Genomic DNA, 14,632 nt, shown 5'->3' with positions numbered 1-14,632 from the left:
GTCTCACTACAAACAGAAGTTAATTGTGGAGTTCCACAAGGCTCAGTGCTTGGGCCTATACTTTTTACCTTATATATGCTTCCTCTAGGGAACATTATTAGAAAGCATAACATACACTTTCATTGTTATGCAGATGACACACAGCTATATCTATCGATGAGGCCGGATGAAATAAATCAGGTTGTTCAACTCCAGGAATGTCTCAGAGACATTAAGTCCTGGATGACCTGTAACTTTCTACTTTTAAACTTTTATACTCGGCCCTAAACACCTCAGAGAAAAACTTTCTGCCCACATTGTCACTTTAGATGACATCACCCTGGCTTCCAGTTCCACTGTGAGGAACCTTGGAGTTACTTTTGACCAGGAAATGTCATTTGATTCACACATAAAACTAATTTCCAGAACAGCCTTCTTCCACCTGCGGAACATTATGAAAATTAGAAACATTCTGTCTTTACAGGATGCTGAAAAACTAGTTCATGCTTTTGTTACATCTAGATTAGATTACTGTAACTCCTTATTAGCAGGATGTTCTAACAAGTCTGTTAGAATCCTTCAGTTAATTCAAAATGCTGCAGCACGAGTTCTGACAGGAACTAGAAAGAGAGACCATATAACTCCAGTGTTAGCTTCTCTACACTGGCTCCCCATACAGTTTAGAATTCAATTTAAAATCCTCCTCCTCACGTACAAAGCACTTAATGGTCAGGCCCCTTCATACCTGAAAGACCTAGTCTTACCCTATCATCCTAATAGACCACTTAGGTCACAAAATACAGGTTTACTTGTGGTTCCCAGAGTCTGTAAGAGTAGAATGGGAGGCAGAGCCTTTAGTTACCAGGCTCCTCCTCTCCTGTGGAACCAGCTTCCAATGATAGTTCGGGAGGCGGAGCCTCTCTCTGTATTTAAAGTTAAACTTAAAACGTTCCTTTTTGATAAAGCTTATAGTTAGAGCTGGTTCAGGGAAACCTAAACCATCTCTTAGTTATGCTGCTATAGAACTAAACTGCTGGGGGATTTTCCTGTGGTACAGGCACATTCACTCTCTCACACTCAGCATTTGATTATGACTTTTTATATGTCATTAACCTTGTCTCTTTCTCTCCCTAGTTTGTGTCCTTCCTTCCTTCCCTCTCTCTCTCTCTCTCTCTCTCCGTATTCTCATCATGCAGGTTGAAGGATCAAGATCCAGTTTCCGAGGCTACGCTCATCGTCACCATTATTATTATTTTGTAAATTAAAAAGTCGATATCAGTAACTGTATAAACTTGTAACCTGATACAGTTGTTGTGTATCTGCTGCTGGTCTCCCTCTCTCTCTTCTGTCTCTCCCTCTTGTCCTTTCTCTCCCCCCATTTTCTGTCCCCCACCTCTCCACTATCCCCCATTTTTCCTTTCACCCCAACCGGTCGAGGCAGATGACCGCACATCTCTGAGCCTGGTTCTGTCAGAGATTTCTTCTTCTGTTAAGAGGGAGTTTTTTTCTCTCCACTGATGCCTAGTGCTTGCTCATTGTGTGAACTGTTGGGGGTCTCTGCTCTCTTTGATGTTGTCTATGTACAGACCTGAGATAATGTATGTTATGATTTGGCGCTATACAAATAAAATTGAATTGAATTGAAATAAGTGACATCAGACAACATCAAAGGTAAACTCAAGGCAAACTTCACATGGACTTTGGTGCAGGAGAGTGACATGACATACATTTTATTACAGTGTAATACAGTCAGTTGGTAAAATGAGTTTTGTCCCTTTAAAGGATTTTTTAAAATGTTTTTTTTATTTTTGTTAATAAAAGGCAGAACATGGTGTTTGTGTTGAGAAAAATAAAGATGCTGAAAGTTGGATTTGAATGCCATAAGTGATTGTTCATATTACTAGAACCTGTTTATTCTTCCGGCTGTTTGTCTATTTCATCTTCATCTGTTATTTATTTTTCTTTTGTACTGATTTTAGTCTTCAGTGTTCTTCATCCATGTTTTGAATGGAATCAGCATCTATGCACACAGAGCTCTGCTTCGTTGTCTGGAATGCTACAAGGATTCACGAAAAATCAGGCGTGATGTGGTCGAGATCTGAGAGTCAAGGACGAGAGACAGCGTCACCACGACGACCGTGACAGAGACAGACGACATCACCACCACAACCTTTTCAGTAGCTTATTTAAAGTATTTAAAGAAATATATGTATTTTAATCTTCTGTGGCTTAACTTAATAAAGGGCTCATCTAATAATATCAAATGTTATCATTTTTCATTGATCCACTGGTGCCTTCACATGTGTCTGATTTTCTCTCTGGACTTTGGTGCGGGAGAGTGAGTGGTTTACAAACTTTAGCTTGTAGCCAAACAAAGGTTGCCTAACATAAACAATAAGGTGGCAAATATGTTCTTAAGATGTCATGGACCTACAATGATGTAGATTATATTCGTGTGCTTTTTGTTATGTATTTTATTCATGTAAAAAAAAAAAATCCTGCACAAAAATAAACAGTGAAAACAAGATGCAAGACAAAAAAAAGAAAAAGAGCTTCACACAATTGTTTCTTCATGTGTTTTTATTTGCTGTGTAACGGCATACACGCTTTATATATTTGGAATAAAAATCCAAATCTCTTCTAAATGTAAATATATATGAAAACAGAAGAAGAAAGAGATTCACATTGTAAACATGCAACCGAGCGGTTTCTAACAGGGAGATGACAAAATAAAAGAGTCCAGTTTAAGGAGGTTTTTGAAGCATGTGCCGTGCTCATCATGCTTCACACACCGCAGGAGCTCAGACTGAGAATCAGTGATGTTATCAGAGACCTGTGGACTCAGCTGGATGGGCGGGGCTTAAACATCTGTAAAGATGTTCAAAGTAACAACCTTAAAAATGTACAGGTCCAATATACAACATGACACCATGTGACCTCTATGTGCATACATGATGTGAAGCTTCGTCTTTAGTGGCTGAAACTAAAGCCTGTTTATAGATATTCTGCACTTTGACTCCTCTTTGACACTAAATTGAATATTTTTGGTTTGTGGACCTAATAAAATCCATGTTATCTTGAGTTTGTGTTTGACATGTAATTTTTACGTCATAGCATCACCAGCAGCAGTGAGGAGCAGCTCCTGTGTCCCTGAGAGCTAAAAGAGTTTGGTGTGGGAGACGAGGCACTTTACAAACTTTAGTTTCCAGTTAAAAAAAAAGGCTGTCGATGTAAAAAAATTTTTTTTGGTTTGTGTGGCGCTCAAGTATAGCATATTGGACATTTAAAGAAATGCTTTCCAAAGTCCAGTGTTGCTCGCACTCTTCGATCTTCCCTCGTTTCCACAGCAACTCTCTGTGTTAATCAATGACTGTGTCACAGGCATTATTGGACAGTGTATGTGTGCCGGGTCGTCATCGACCCTTTTTTAAGCAACAATGAGATGAAAATGAGGGACATGTAGTGGCCAGACATTGCCTCCTTGAAACAGATGCTCCTTTTTGAATCCAGCTCAGTGTTTTTAGAATCTCTTTCTCTTTCATTTTTGTTCTCCGTGACCAGTTCAGTGCATTAACAGCCCCACAGGGGGCGCCGCTCACATGTTTGTTCCAACGCCTGCGTTTAAGTTGAGTTCAAAATAAGAAAGAAATGGCAACACACACCAACTAAACTGGGACAGATTGGACTGAGGTACTCATGGTTCACTTCACACTCACACAACAACAGAAAAAGCAACGCATAGCTTAGTGGTTTTAATAATCTCCGTCCAGACGAGTATATTTGCTCCATTTCAGAAATAATCTGCACTATCCCAGGTAAACGTGTGCACCTAATCCTAATCTAACCTGGTTTTAAAAACGTATTAAAACCACAGACATCACCCATTTTCAATGTTTTCATCCTGAGGAAGCACAGACTAGACGATCCAGCACGGTGCAGCACCACACACTTTCAGGGAGGAGATTCCAAGGATTTCGGATCTCACAGACACTTCCGAATTTAACCGGAAGGAGAGGACAGCACCACACACACACACACGTACAAATACAAGGGGATAAAAAAGTTAAGTTCAGTCTCTACCCACATGATACTTCCACAGGATTTATAAATACAATATTTATATCAATTTGACACAAGATAAGTCGTGAGTTGTTGTCCTCTCAGCTCTCTTTGGAGTCGCGAGTCAGAAACAAACTATGTGCCATGGAATTCTAAACCCTGAGTGCAGACATTAGCAGCTGAAACTACGACCACTGTCGCTGACCATGTGACATTTAAAGTCCCAGTAAAATTATACAGATTACACATATTAGAAAATGAAGAGAAAACAAAGTGAAGTATGAATTTCATCACTTTTTGGTTCAGGATTTGCCTGATTCACTTGAACCACCGCTATAGGCTAATTATGGCTAAAAGAAAGTATGCTAGCAAGAAAGAAGTTGTTATTTTTCCTCTGCTGCTAGATCAGTAAAGTTTGGTTGGAAGCATAAGCTAGTTGTTAGCATGAAACTAACAATCACAATGTGTGTTTTTGTGACTTAGTTGCTAGCTGCTGCAGTGTTGTGTGTATTTGAAACGTTTCTACACATGCTAACAAGCTATAGCATGTCCATATAGATAAAAGTGAATATGCTGGATTTGCTATAATCAGTTGTGTTACCGTAAGAGGTTAAAACAATGACATGATTTTATGTACTTTTCATTTTCATAATCATTCAAATTTGGCTGAGAGGTTAATGAAACAGTGTGATCAGTAGAGCACATTGTTTTAGTGCTTTACACGAACTTTAAAGGGAAAACTTCACAACAGCTTTGCCCAGCAAAGCTTTGCCACTTCAAAAATAGCAACAAGACCTACTTTTCCCCCCGTCTGTGTTGCAGTGCAGTTGCTAATCATAGCCCATTCTGAATGTTATTTGTGGAGTTCAACAGTGAAATACTGTGGCAAGTCACTGCTCCTTCTCCCTGCTCCTCAGCAAGAGAGGAAGAATCAAACTAGATGCTGATGGAAAGACAGTAACACTTGCAGATTCTCAACACTCCATGGCACATTGTTCCTTAACCTCACACTAAACCGTCGACTCTTTGGGTCCTTCTTTAACAGCGTTCTTACAACCATAAAGCCACTTTATGACACGAGCGTTTCTCTCTATGATCGACACGCCAGTCGGAAGCTGCTCAGTCAGCTCGTCCTGAAACAGGCCATCTCCCGAGTGACGGGAGAACTCGCTGGGCTCTGACCCACCGCAACCGTCTCCGCCAACACTGCGGAGGGCCAGTGAGAGTGTGTCTATGGAGCTGGCACCAGAGAGGAAATTCTGTCGACCCAGACGCTCGATCATGTCCACATCCAGGCCACAGAAGTCAAAGAAATGCTCCTGCTCTGATAATGCCACAGAGCAGCGCAGATACAGGTCCGACTTGGAGCGATGCAGCGCCCCAAATCTTCGCCTGGGTATTGGCGGCGGTGATGCCCGCTTCCACGGGTCATTTTCGTCGTCGTGGTTGCTGGGCTGGTTCCCGTTGATAACACCATTGTTGACCTCATCATTGGAAATATTTGCAAATCCGTTTTTAGTCCATTCAAGTGTGCAGCTAAATCCAGGGCTGGAGATTGAACCCTGACTGCGTTCTTGGTCAGTTTTACTCGACCTTCTGCTTCCTGGTGCGCCATCCATCACGTCTTTGTCATTGGTCCAAGACATGCGGGAGTCTCCGTCCCGCAATCTTTCTTCACTGATCACCATTTTCTGAATTCTACTTTCACCTCCACTGCTCTTCTCCCGCATGGAGCCCTGAAACAGGCGCCGGACGAAGCTGTACCCCTTTAAGTCCATGTTATTGTTCTCACCCACTGCGCTGCCACTGGGGCTTTTGCACTCTTTCTTTTGCCGGTAGATGACAAGGGAGTCTGGCCTCAGCATACGTTTGCCTGTGCTTCTTCTGAGAACAGGAGCACTATGTGGTGCAACGAAGGTGTTGACTCCAGGAGTCCTGGGGCTCAGAGGTATTCCATTCTTCACGTTACTCCTGTTGTGCACATCAGTGTCGAGAGAAGTCCGTCTGTTCTCCTTCCTGGAGTCGTCGTTCTCATTTTCATCTCGTGAGGAGCCAGAGAGCGTGGAGAAGGGAGTGTTGGATGACCAGTGAGGGGGAAGATGAAGGGTCGGACTTCCCGGAATGGCAATGCCTCGCCGTGGCTGTGGTGGTGGTGTGGCACAGGGCACCAAGACAGGCTCCTGCTTGGTGTTGATGACCTGTTGGGTCTTTACATATTTGGCTTTGTCCGCCTCCAGCCTCTCCACTGCGCTGATGGAGCGACCATGACCACCACCGTCAATCTGCCTGCGCAGGTAATCCGGACCCTTGTTGAGGAGCCTCAGAGGAGACGGGGATCCAATTGGTGTAAGAGGCTTCATGTTGGCTCACCAAGCTAAGAAAGACATCAAAACTGAAAGTGGAGCCCACAGAAGATGTCTAGTGGTGGTGTTTGAAAAGGAACAAAAGTCTGACAGCTGTCATTCCAGTTCTCCTCTTCCTTGAATATTCCTTGGAGAGTAACAGATGAGACCAAAGAGTCCACGTCTGTTGTAATGTTTTCTATAGATAGCATACAGTCAGTATCTTTGTTCGAGCCCAGACAAATGGATATCTCTGTCAAGTATTTACTCAGGCTTTTGGATCTGAGGGAAGGGCAAGGGAAGTGCTTTTTCTGAGCACTCCCATACGAGACGCTCTCTGCCCGCAGCGTGGCAGAAATAGCACAGTGTGCGCCCTGTGAAAGGGTTACTTTTTACTCCCCCGCTTTTTCTTCTCTCTTTTTATCTCCCAACAACACCCTTCACTGTTGATCTTTGCAGTGACAGCTGCCGGGAGAAATGAGATATAATGGCCTCAAATATTTGCTCTGTGCAGTCCGTCTGAGGGGACACTGGGTCAAGACTTTTTATTGTTTGGCACCCATCATGGTTGAGTTGACCTGTGGGTGCCCGGCACCAAGGTACTTGGAGTGTTGATGGACAGATAGGGGGAGTAGATGCAGATCTTGTCCTTGTCTTCACCTCACCTGTGTGGACTACTGAGAGAAAAAGAGAAAGAAGAAGTGGTTTTAGTTGGACGGCAAAAAGAATTCTGTTCCCTACAGCTGAGCTTGGAGGGAGTTGCACGTCTGCAGTGCCTAGCAATATAGAGCTGCCATGTAAACGTGCTTTATGACCCTTTACCTCACACTGTACATATGATTTTAAACATGGAGCGGCCACTCCTGTCAAAGTCAATGAGTAAACCAGAGTTGCTTTCATGCAGAGTGCTCTCTGGCAACTCTGCGTCCAAGTGGTACTTAGACCAAATGTGGTTCTCCTTCAACAAATCATGTTTATTTTAAAAGTGATAGTTCAGGTTTTTACATCTGTTTTACTCTGCAAAATTAAAAACAAATATATGACTAACACAGCCTTTTCCCAACTGGAAATTGAAGTATGTAAACGTTTACTCTCCTACACCAAAGTCCATAGAGAAAATCAGCATTTTCAGCTCGCAGGGACATATAAGCTGCTCGTCTACTGCTGCCATGTTTGGTAATTTTGTGTCACTTAGGTAAATCAAAACAAAAGGACTTTAATCACCAAAGTCACAAAATAACACATTCCAAGTCACTGATGGAGGCAGCATTGGATCAACACCTCCTGTGTATCATGACGTAAAATCAAATGGTTTTCTCAACAGTTCAGTTTCTAGTCAGAAAATGAATATTATGACATAGTAGACTTAAGTATGTGTTGATTTTATTGGGTGTCTTTTCCTTAGACCTGATACAATTGTTGTGTTTCCTGTACAGTAAATGGTTGATAAAAGACAAACAACAATGCTTCTTGTGGAGACAGGATGCTGACATATATATACAGTATATACATACATATATATGTATATATATATACATATATATATCATTTTTTTCTGTTTATATTCTGTCCGCTCTGCCACTCGCATCCCCTGCACTGACATGTCAGGAAACTACAGTGTCTTAATAGGCAGAGAAATGTGAGCTGCACGTGCTGCTGACCTCTTTAAACACATGAAAACTAGGCCGAGGCCCCCGTAATATAAATGGCTGCTTAAGTAAACCAATACACGTCATGAGGTTGTAACTTTTTCACAGTCCCTGTTTAAGTTTTACAGCTTTGTTCTTCACATTAAATGAGCTCATCATGAGAGGCTGTGACCTTACAGTGAAATCAGCACGGAGACGTTTAATATAGTTTAAGTGTACACACTATATGGAGGATTTGGGGGGGTGTCACATGTGCCTATAACAGGAGAGGCGTCACCCTGGTCGTTATTTATAGCTGGAAAACACCCATGCATGGTTATCATGTGTCTGTAAGTACGAGGGCATGTATGTTCATATCGTCATGGGTATATTTGTGAATCTGTTCTACTTCTGTGCCTAAATCCTGAGATCCAATTCTACCCAGCAACAAGCAAGAACATTTAAAAAGTATTTCATACCAAATGCAGTCACTTTTTTGAAAATGCGTGTTATTATTGTATGTTATTTCATTTTATATATACTGCTGTATGTTCATCATCATCATCATCTAACCGCTTTATCCTCCACCAGAGGGTTGCGGGGGGTGCTGTGCCAATCTCAGCTACATCGGACGATAGGCGGGGTACACCCTGGACAGTTCGCCAGTCCATCGCAGGGCCACACACAACTAGAGACAAGCAACCATTCACTCTCACACTCACTCCTACGGTTAATTTAGAGTGTCCAATTCACCTAATCCCCACATTGCATGTTTTTGGACTGTGGGAGGAAGCCGGAGAACCCGGAGAGAACCCACGCACACACGGGGAGAACATGCAAACTCCATGCAGAAAGGCCCTTGTTCCAACCGGGGCTCGAACCCGGGTCTTCTCGCTGCAAGGTGAGAGTGCTAACCACTGCACCACCGTGTGAACCCTGCTGTATGTTGTTGACTATAAATATTATTATTATCATTATTATTATTAAGGTATAATAAGACATTTTTCATTAATCATTAAAACATAACATTTGCCAAATGTTTGATCTTAGCAACTTCTTTAGCTGCATGCTGTAGCATCTGTGTTTAGAAATAAGCTGCTACTGTAGCGAGACACCATAGAATCAGTGTTTGACATGAGCAACATCTCTAGCCATGTGCTGTCGCATTTGTGATTGAAATTAGCTGCTACTGTAGCTAGACACTGAGGCACGTTTTTATCTTAGCAGCTACTGTGGCATTGATGTTTAAAGTTAGCAGCATCTGTAGCCAAATTACATTTGGAATGATCCAAGAAAAAAGAAGCGAAGGAAATAGGGGGCAGTAATTCAACATTTTCGATAAATGAATAAAAACATCAACGATTAAAAGTGACAAGCCTACGAAAGACTATTGCTGCCGTACTAGCAAAAAAACCCAGATCAGTATCACATTATAATGTGGTAGTTTATTGTTAGAATGATTTACGCATCTCATATTGTTCTTACAGTATATTGTTCTGAGAATACACCATCACATTATAACCTGAAACTTAAATTGTTTTTAACAATTTAAGTTTAAACCTGTATTGTTGCTACAATATAGGTCAAAAGTAAGAAAAATACTATACTTATAATATATATATAACAATAAACTCTCAGGTTATAATATAAAACATGTATTATTTTGCATTATAACATGATACAGAACAATTTTTATTTTGCTGATTTTCAGCCACAGTGACCTCATTTTGAGTCATCAATAATCAAAAAAGTGAGAAACTTATTTTGTCGGTTTATTTGTTCTCTTTATCTTTATGTCTTGTGCGCACAAGGAATAAATATATGTACTGCAAAAGTAAAACTAGTTACAGGCTGTATTTGAAATATCTCAGCACATTCATAAAACATTTTAATCTTTAATCTTCCTCAGCACTAGAGAAGGTGACCTAATTTTACTCCTCTCTCTCTACTTTCATTTAGCTGCCACAGACCAGGCCTGTCAAGTGGCATAAAACTATAAATTAACTCAGGAGCTGGGGCAACAGCCATGCTAGTTAGTTTTTCCAGATGTTAGAGTGTCACGGCTCGGGAAAGTCGAGCATTGTTTAGGTTTGAGTTCTGGGAAGAAAAAGGTCCCACAACAGGTGTGGAGGGGAAGACATGACACAGAGAGGATATAAAAGAAGAAACATGGCTAGAGAATGAGGATAAATCTGGAGTGGAGGTTATGGTGTGGATAGGGGTTTTAGGATATTTATTAGGCAACTTTCTTCCAGCACAATCTATACCCATGTAATATGTGAAGGAAAAGTGTTATGCTAATGCTATAGGTTTGCTTAAGCTGAGATACAACACTGAATAATGTGTGTTTCATTCGATTTATTCTTTAATCTTTAGCACAACAATCAAACTTGATATTCTTCAATTTTTTAAGCTCATTTCATTTTTTTTCCATCCCATGAGGAAAACTCTCACCAGCTAGTAAAGCTAATGTAGCTGCTATAGCTTTACTATGGCATTGGTGTTTGACATTAGCAGCTACTTTAGTCAGATGTTTGATGTAAGCCATTTCTCTAGCCTGATGCTATAGCATCTGTGTTTGACATTAGCAGCTACTGTAGCCAGATGTCATGGCAATGTTGTTTGATGTTAGCAGCTACTCTAGCCGGATGCTGTATTATCAATGTAACCGGTTAGTAACTTCTCTAGTGCTGTAGTATCTGTGTTTGACATAAGCAGCTACTGTAGCCAGATACTGTAATCAGTTTCATTCACTCTTCTAAACAAAAGTCACTAATCCTGATGTTGGTTTATCTTTGAAATCGTACTTGATTATATATGTGTAAGTGGACACAGCGACTGTTAATCCTGACAGTTATAACCTTTGAAAACATGGGCGCTTTCCATATTTATCCTATTTATTGAATCAAAACGAAAGAAAACACAGCTTGAAAGGAACCAAAGTGTTATCTCTGAGAGGTTACACACCCCCCACGCACACACACCAACAGCAACCAGTGACTCAGCTGGGATTAGCCTGAGAACAATAGCCACCATTAGTCTCCATTGTACATAATGACCTAAATTAGCACCTGGCAGCTTCTCCTGTGATGTGGAGGCTTGTGAAGAGTGTGAGAGGCTGAGAGTTCCTCCTCCAGGTCACGATTAACCTCTGAGCCCTTCTCGTCATTCTCTCTCATCTGTACAGTGAACCCACACAAACGCGTGCCCCGCCTCCTTCCTGTAACGCTAACCTGAGTTTATGTCTCATTCCGCTGCTCTCTCTTCATCCCTGAGTCTCCTGTTTGTGCCACAGGGCGTCCTGATACCGCACACACTGTCTCTCTATGTCTCTCTCGGGGTGGAGTGGCTCAGTGGTTAAGACTGGTATCCTGTGTGCAAAAGACATCATGGTCGCAAATACGACTCCTGGCTGATTGTACTCAATTACCTTGTAAGTCTGCTAAATGACATGTAATGTAATGTCTCTGTATCGTTGTCAACATTTTTCAGAACAATCTTAAAGGAGACATATTATACCCTATTTCCCCCATTAAAATCGTTCCCTGGTGTCCAAATGAACATGTCAGTGACATGCTTTGGTCAAAATACCATAAGGATGAAGCACCATAGCAGTTCAATAACCCTGCTAAACCCGCCCCTTTCAGAACGCTCGGTTTTCGTGCATGGTCCCTTTATATGCAAATGAGACACAGGCAAACACACACCCACTTCTTCCAGGGGGTTTCTGATTTGTCCTCTTTACAGCGCTTTACAGCTCTATTCCTCTCCCCCTCCCTCCACGAGTTCTCTGACAATATCAACATGGCAGCGTGAGCAGAAAACAGCGAGAGTGTCGTCACAGGAAGAGACGTCCTACATAAGGATGGAGCCGAACACTGTCCAACTGTAAATCAGTTAAAAACACTTAGGGACAGCACCACTGATCCACCGCTGATCGCTGCATAAACTGCTGCTGTATGTGACTGTATCAGACTGAGTCTGTGCTCCGGTCATGGAGGACGTACTGAACAAATATGTTTAATTAGGACGTGTCAGAATGGTCAGTTATGACCTCTATGTGACCTTTTCTTAACAATGTGTGTGTTTGTACGTCGCTGACTAAATACGGCGACCGCTGGCCGCAGTCTGATGTGAAGTGGTGCGAACACACGAACACACGTTTGCTGACTTTATCCGGCACATTAGCTTCATATATAAAATCCTCTGTAAAACACTGTGCTCCACTGTGCAGCCACCAACAGCACACTTGTCCCTCCGCGTTGACATAATACCGCTATTCCTCCCTCGCCTGCACTCTCGCAGGGACAAGGTGGAGCTAAGGTGGAGCTCTCCAAGTAAACTTACTGGTGGGGCGGTAACATTCACGGTGAAATGCGCATGCTGCCGTCATAAGCGCAGGGAATTCAACATGGAGTGTTTTATCGCCTATACTTACACTAAGGGGGACCACGAAAACATGACTGAGTATTCTTTTTCCACACTTTGGCGACTGGTAGGGCCTCCAGAGTCCCAAATATAAGTATTGAAATGGTTAAAAAGTTTTTTGCGTAATATGTCCCCTTTAATTAACTGACAGACTGACATCATAATCAAGTGCTCAGTCAGGTTCATGTTATAGTGCACATACATATTTATATATATGTATATATATATATATATACATATACATATACAACATGTGTACAACACGAGCAGCTAGTTACTAACAGATGTCGTCGTGGACATGAACAAACCTTCAAAGACACAGATACTACATGTGATTCCTTGGACGTTTACGAAGGGAAAAGCATCCAAAAAAATTACCCTGACATAAAAAAAGAAGTGACTATTAGAGAGATTACTGTGTTAAAGTCTCTGACCCCACGCATACGACGCAAACCTCGCTGTTCTGTCTGTCTCTGTGTTCTCTGTCCTCCCTTTATGGAGCAGATAGTACAGCCTGCAGGGGAGGCTTAACAAGGTGCCCCATGCAACTAAAGAGGAACCAGATGTTTTGTGTCAGGCTACATCAGGGACGCTCACACAGCCCTGACACAGACTTGTCATGGGAAGTGACCGTGGACTTGATTTTCTTTTTTTTCTTTATAATCATGTGGCCCAGTGCTTAAGTTTCACAATAGATTTTAACTTCCATGTCACGAGCAGAGAGGTCTGCTCCGACACATCCAAACTCGTGGTTCCTAAAACACTGGGTCAGCACCCACAGACGGGTACTGGGAGATACTTTTTGAAGATTTTTCCCAAGTATGTGTTTTGTTTCACATGCTTCTTGGTTTCCTGTGTTCCTCTGTAGTGTGTTGTTTCAGCAGGCTGTGATTGTATATACACTTTATTAATCCCCTTAGGGATCTCTTTGATTTTCTGCGATTCTCTTTGATTTTCTGCGATTCTCTGTGATTTTCTGTGATTCTCTGTGATTTTCTGCGATTCTCTTTGATTTTCTGTGATTCTCTGTGATTCTCTGTGATTTTCTGTGATTTTCTGTGATTTTCTGTGATTCTCTGTGGTTTTCTGTAATTCTCTGTGATTTTCTGCAATTCTCTGTGATTTTCATAATTCTCTGTGATTTTCTGTGATTCTCTGTGATTTTTGTGATTCTCTGTGTTTTCTTTGATTTTTGTGATTCTCTGTGATTTTTGTTATTCTCTGTGATTTCCTGTAATTCTCTGTGATCTTTTGTGATTCTCTGATTCTCTGTGATTCTCTGTTATTTCCTGTGATTTCCTGTAATTCTGTATGATTTTTTGTGATTCTCTGTGATTTTTCTATTGTGATTTTCTGTGATTTTTTGATTGTGATTTTCTGTGATTTTTTCGATTGTGATTTTCTCTGATTTTTTGTCATTCTCTGTGATTTTCTGTAATTCTTTGTGATTTTCTTGTGATTCTCTGATTTTCTGTAATTCTCTGTGATTTTCTGTAATTCTCTGTGATTTTTTTTGTGATTCTCTGTGATTTCCTGTTATTTCCTGTAATTCTCTGTGATTTCTTTTGTGATTCTCTGTGATTTTCTGTAATTCTCTGTGATTCTCTGTGATTTTCTGTGATTCTCTGTGATTTTTTTTGTGATTCTCTGTGATTTTCTTTGATTTTTTGTGATTCTCTGTGATTTTTTTGTTATTCTCTGTGATTTCCTGTAATTCTCTGTGATCTTTTGTGATTCTCTGATTCTCTGTGATTCTCTGTTATTTCCTGTGATTTCCTGTAATTCTGTATGATTTTTTTGTGATTCTCTGTGATTTTTTCTATTGTGATTTTCTGTGATTTTTTCGATTGTGATTTTCTGTGATTTTTTCGATTGTGATTTTCTCTGATTTTTTTGTCATTCTCTGTGATTTTCTGTAATTCTTTGTGATTTTCTTGTGATTCTCTGATTTTCTGTAATTCTCTGTAATTTCTCTATAATTCTCTGTGATTTTTTTTTGTGATTCTCTGTGATTTCTGTTATTTCCTGTAATTCTCTGGATTTCTTTTGATTCTCTGTGATTTTCTGTAATTCTCTGTGATTCTCTGTGATTTTTTTGTAATTCTCTGTGATTTCCTGTGATTCTCTGTGATTTCCTGTGATTTCCTGTGATTCTCTGTGATTTCCTGTGATTCTCTGTGATTCTCTGTGAATGTA

At 41.0% G+C, this 14,632-nt stretch overlaps 1 protein-coding gene across 2 annotated transcripts in view; it reads right to left on the bottom strand.

Annotated features, from left to right (window-relative positions):
• Window positions 1-2,541: 2,541 nt before the first annotated feature.
• Window positions 2,542-14,632, bottom strand: part of fam110d (family with sequence similarity 110 member D) — a 21,673-nt gene continuing 9,582 nt past the window's right edge. The window contains exon 2 of one of the 2 annotated variants that reach the window (XM_044034823.1): window positions 2,542-7,057. In XM_044034823.1, the coding sequence (XP_043890758.1) occupies window positions 5,049-6,398 (1,350 nt within the window). In that variant the 5' untranslated portion in view covers window positions 6,399-7,057 and the 3' untranslated portion in view covers window positions 2,542-5,048. The remainder of the gene's footprint in view (window positions 7,058-14,632) is intronic. The other variant, XM_044034824.1, reaches the window with a different exon arrangement.

The sequence above is a fragment of the Solea senegalensis genome, linkage group LG9 (assembly GCF_019176455.1).
Source record: "Solea senegalensis isolate Sse05_10M linkage group LG9, IFAPA_SoseM_1, whole genome shotgun sequence".
Taxonomy (NCBI): domain Eukaryota; kingdom Metazoa; phylum Chordata; class Actinopteri; order Pleuronectiformes; family Soleidae; genus Solea; species Solea senegalensis.
Note: the sequence above shows the minus strand (reverse complement) of the source record. Positions and strands in the feature narration are given on the sequence as shown.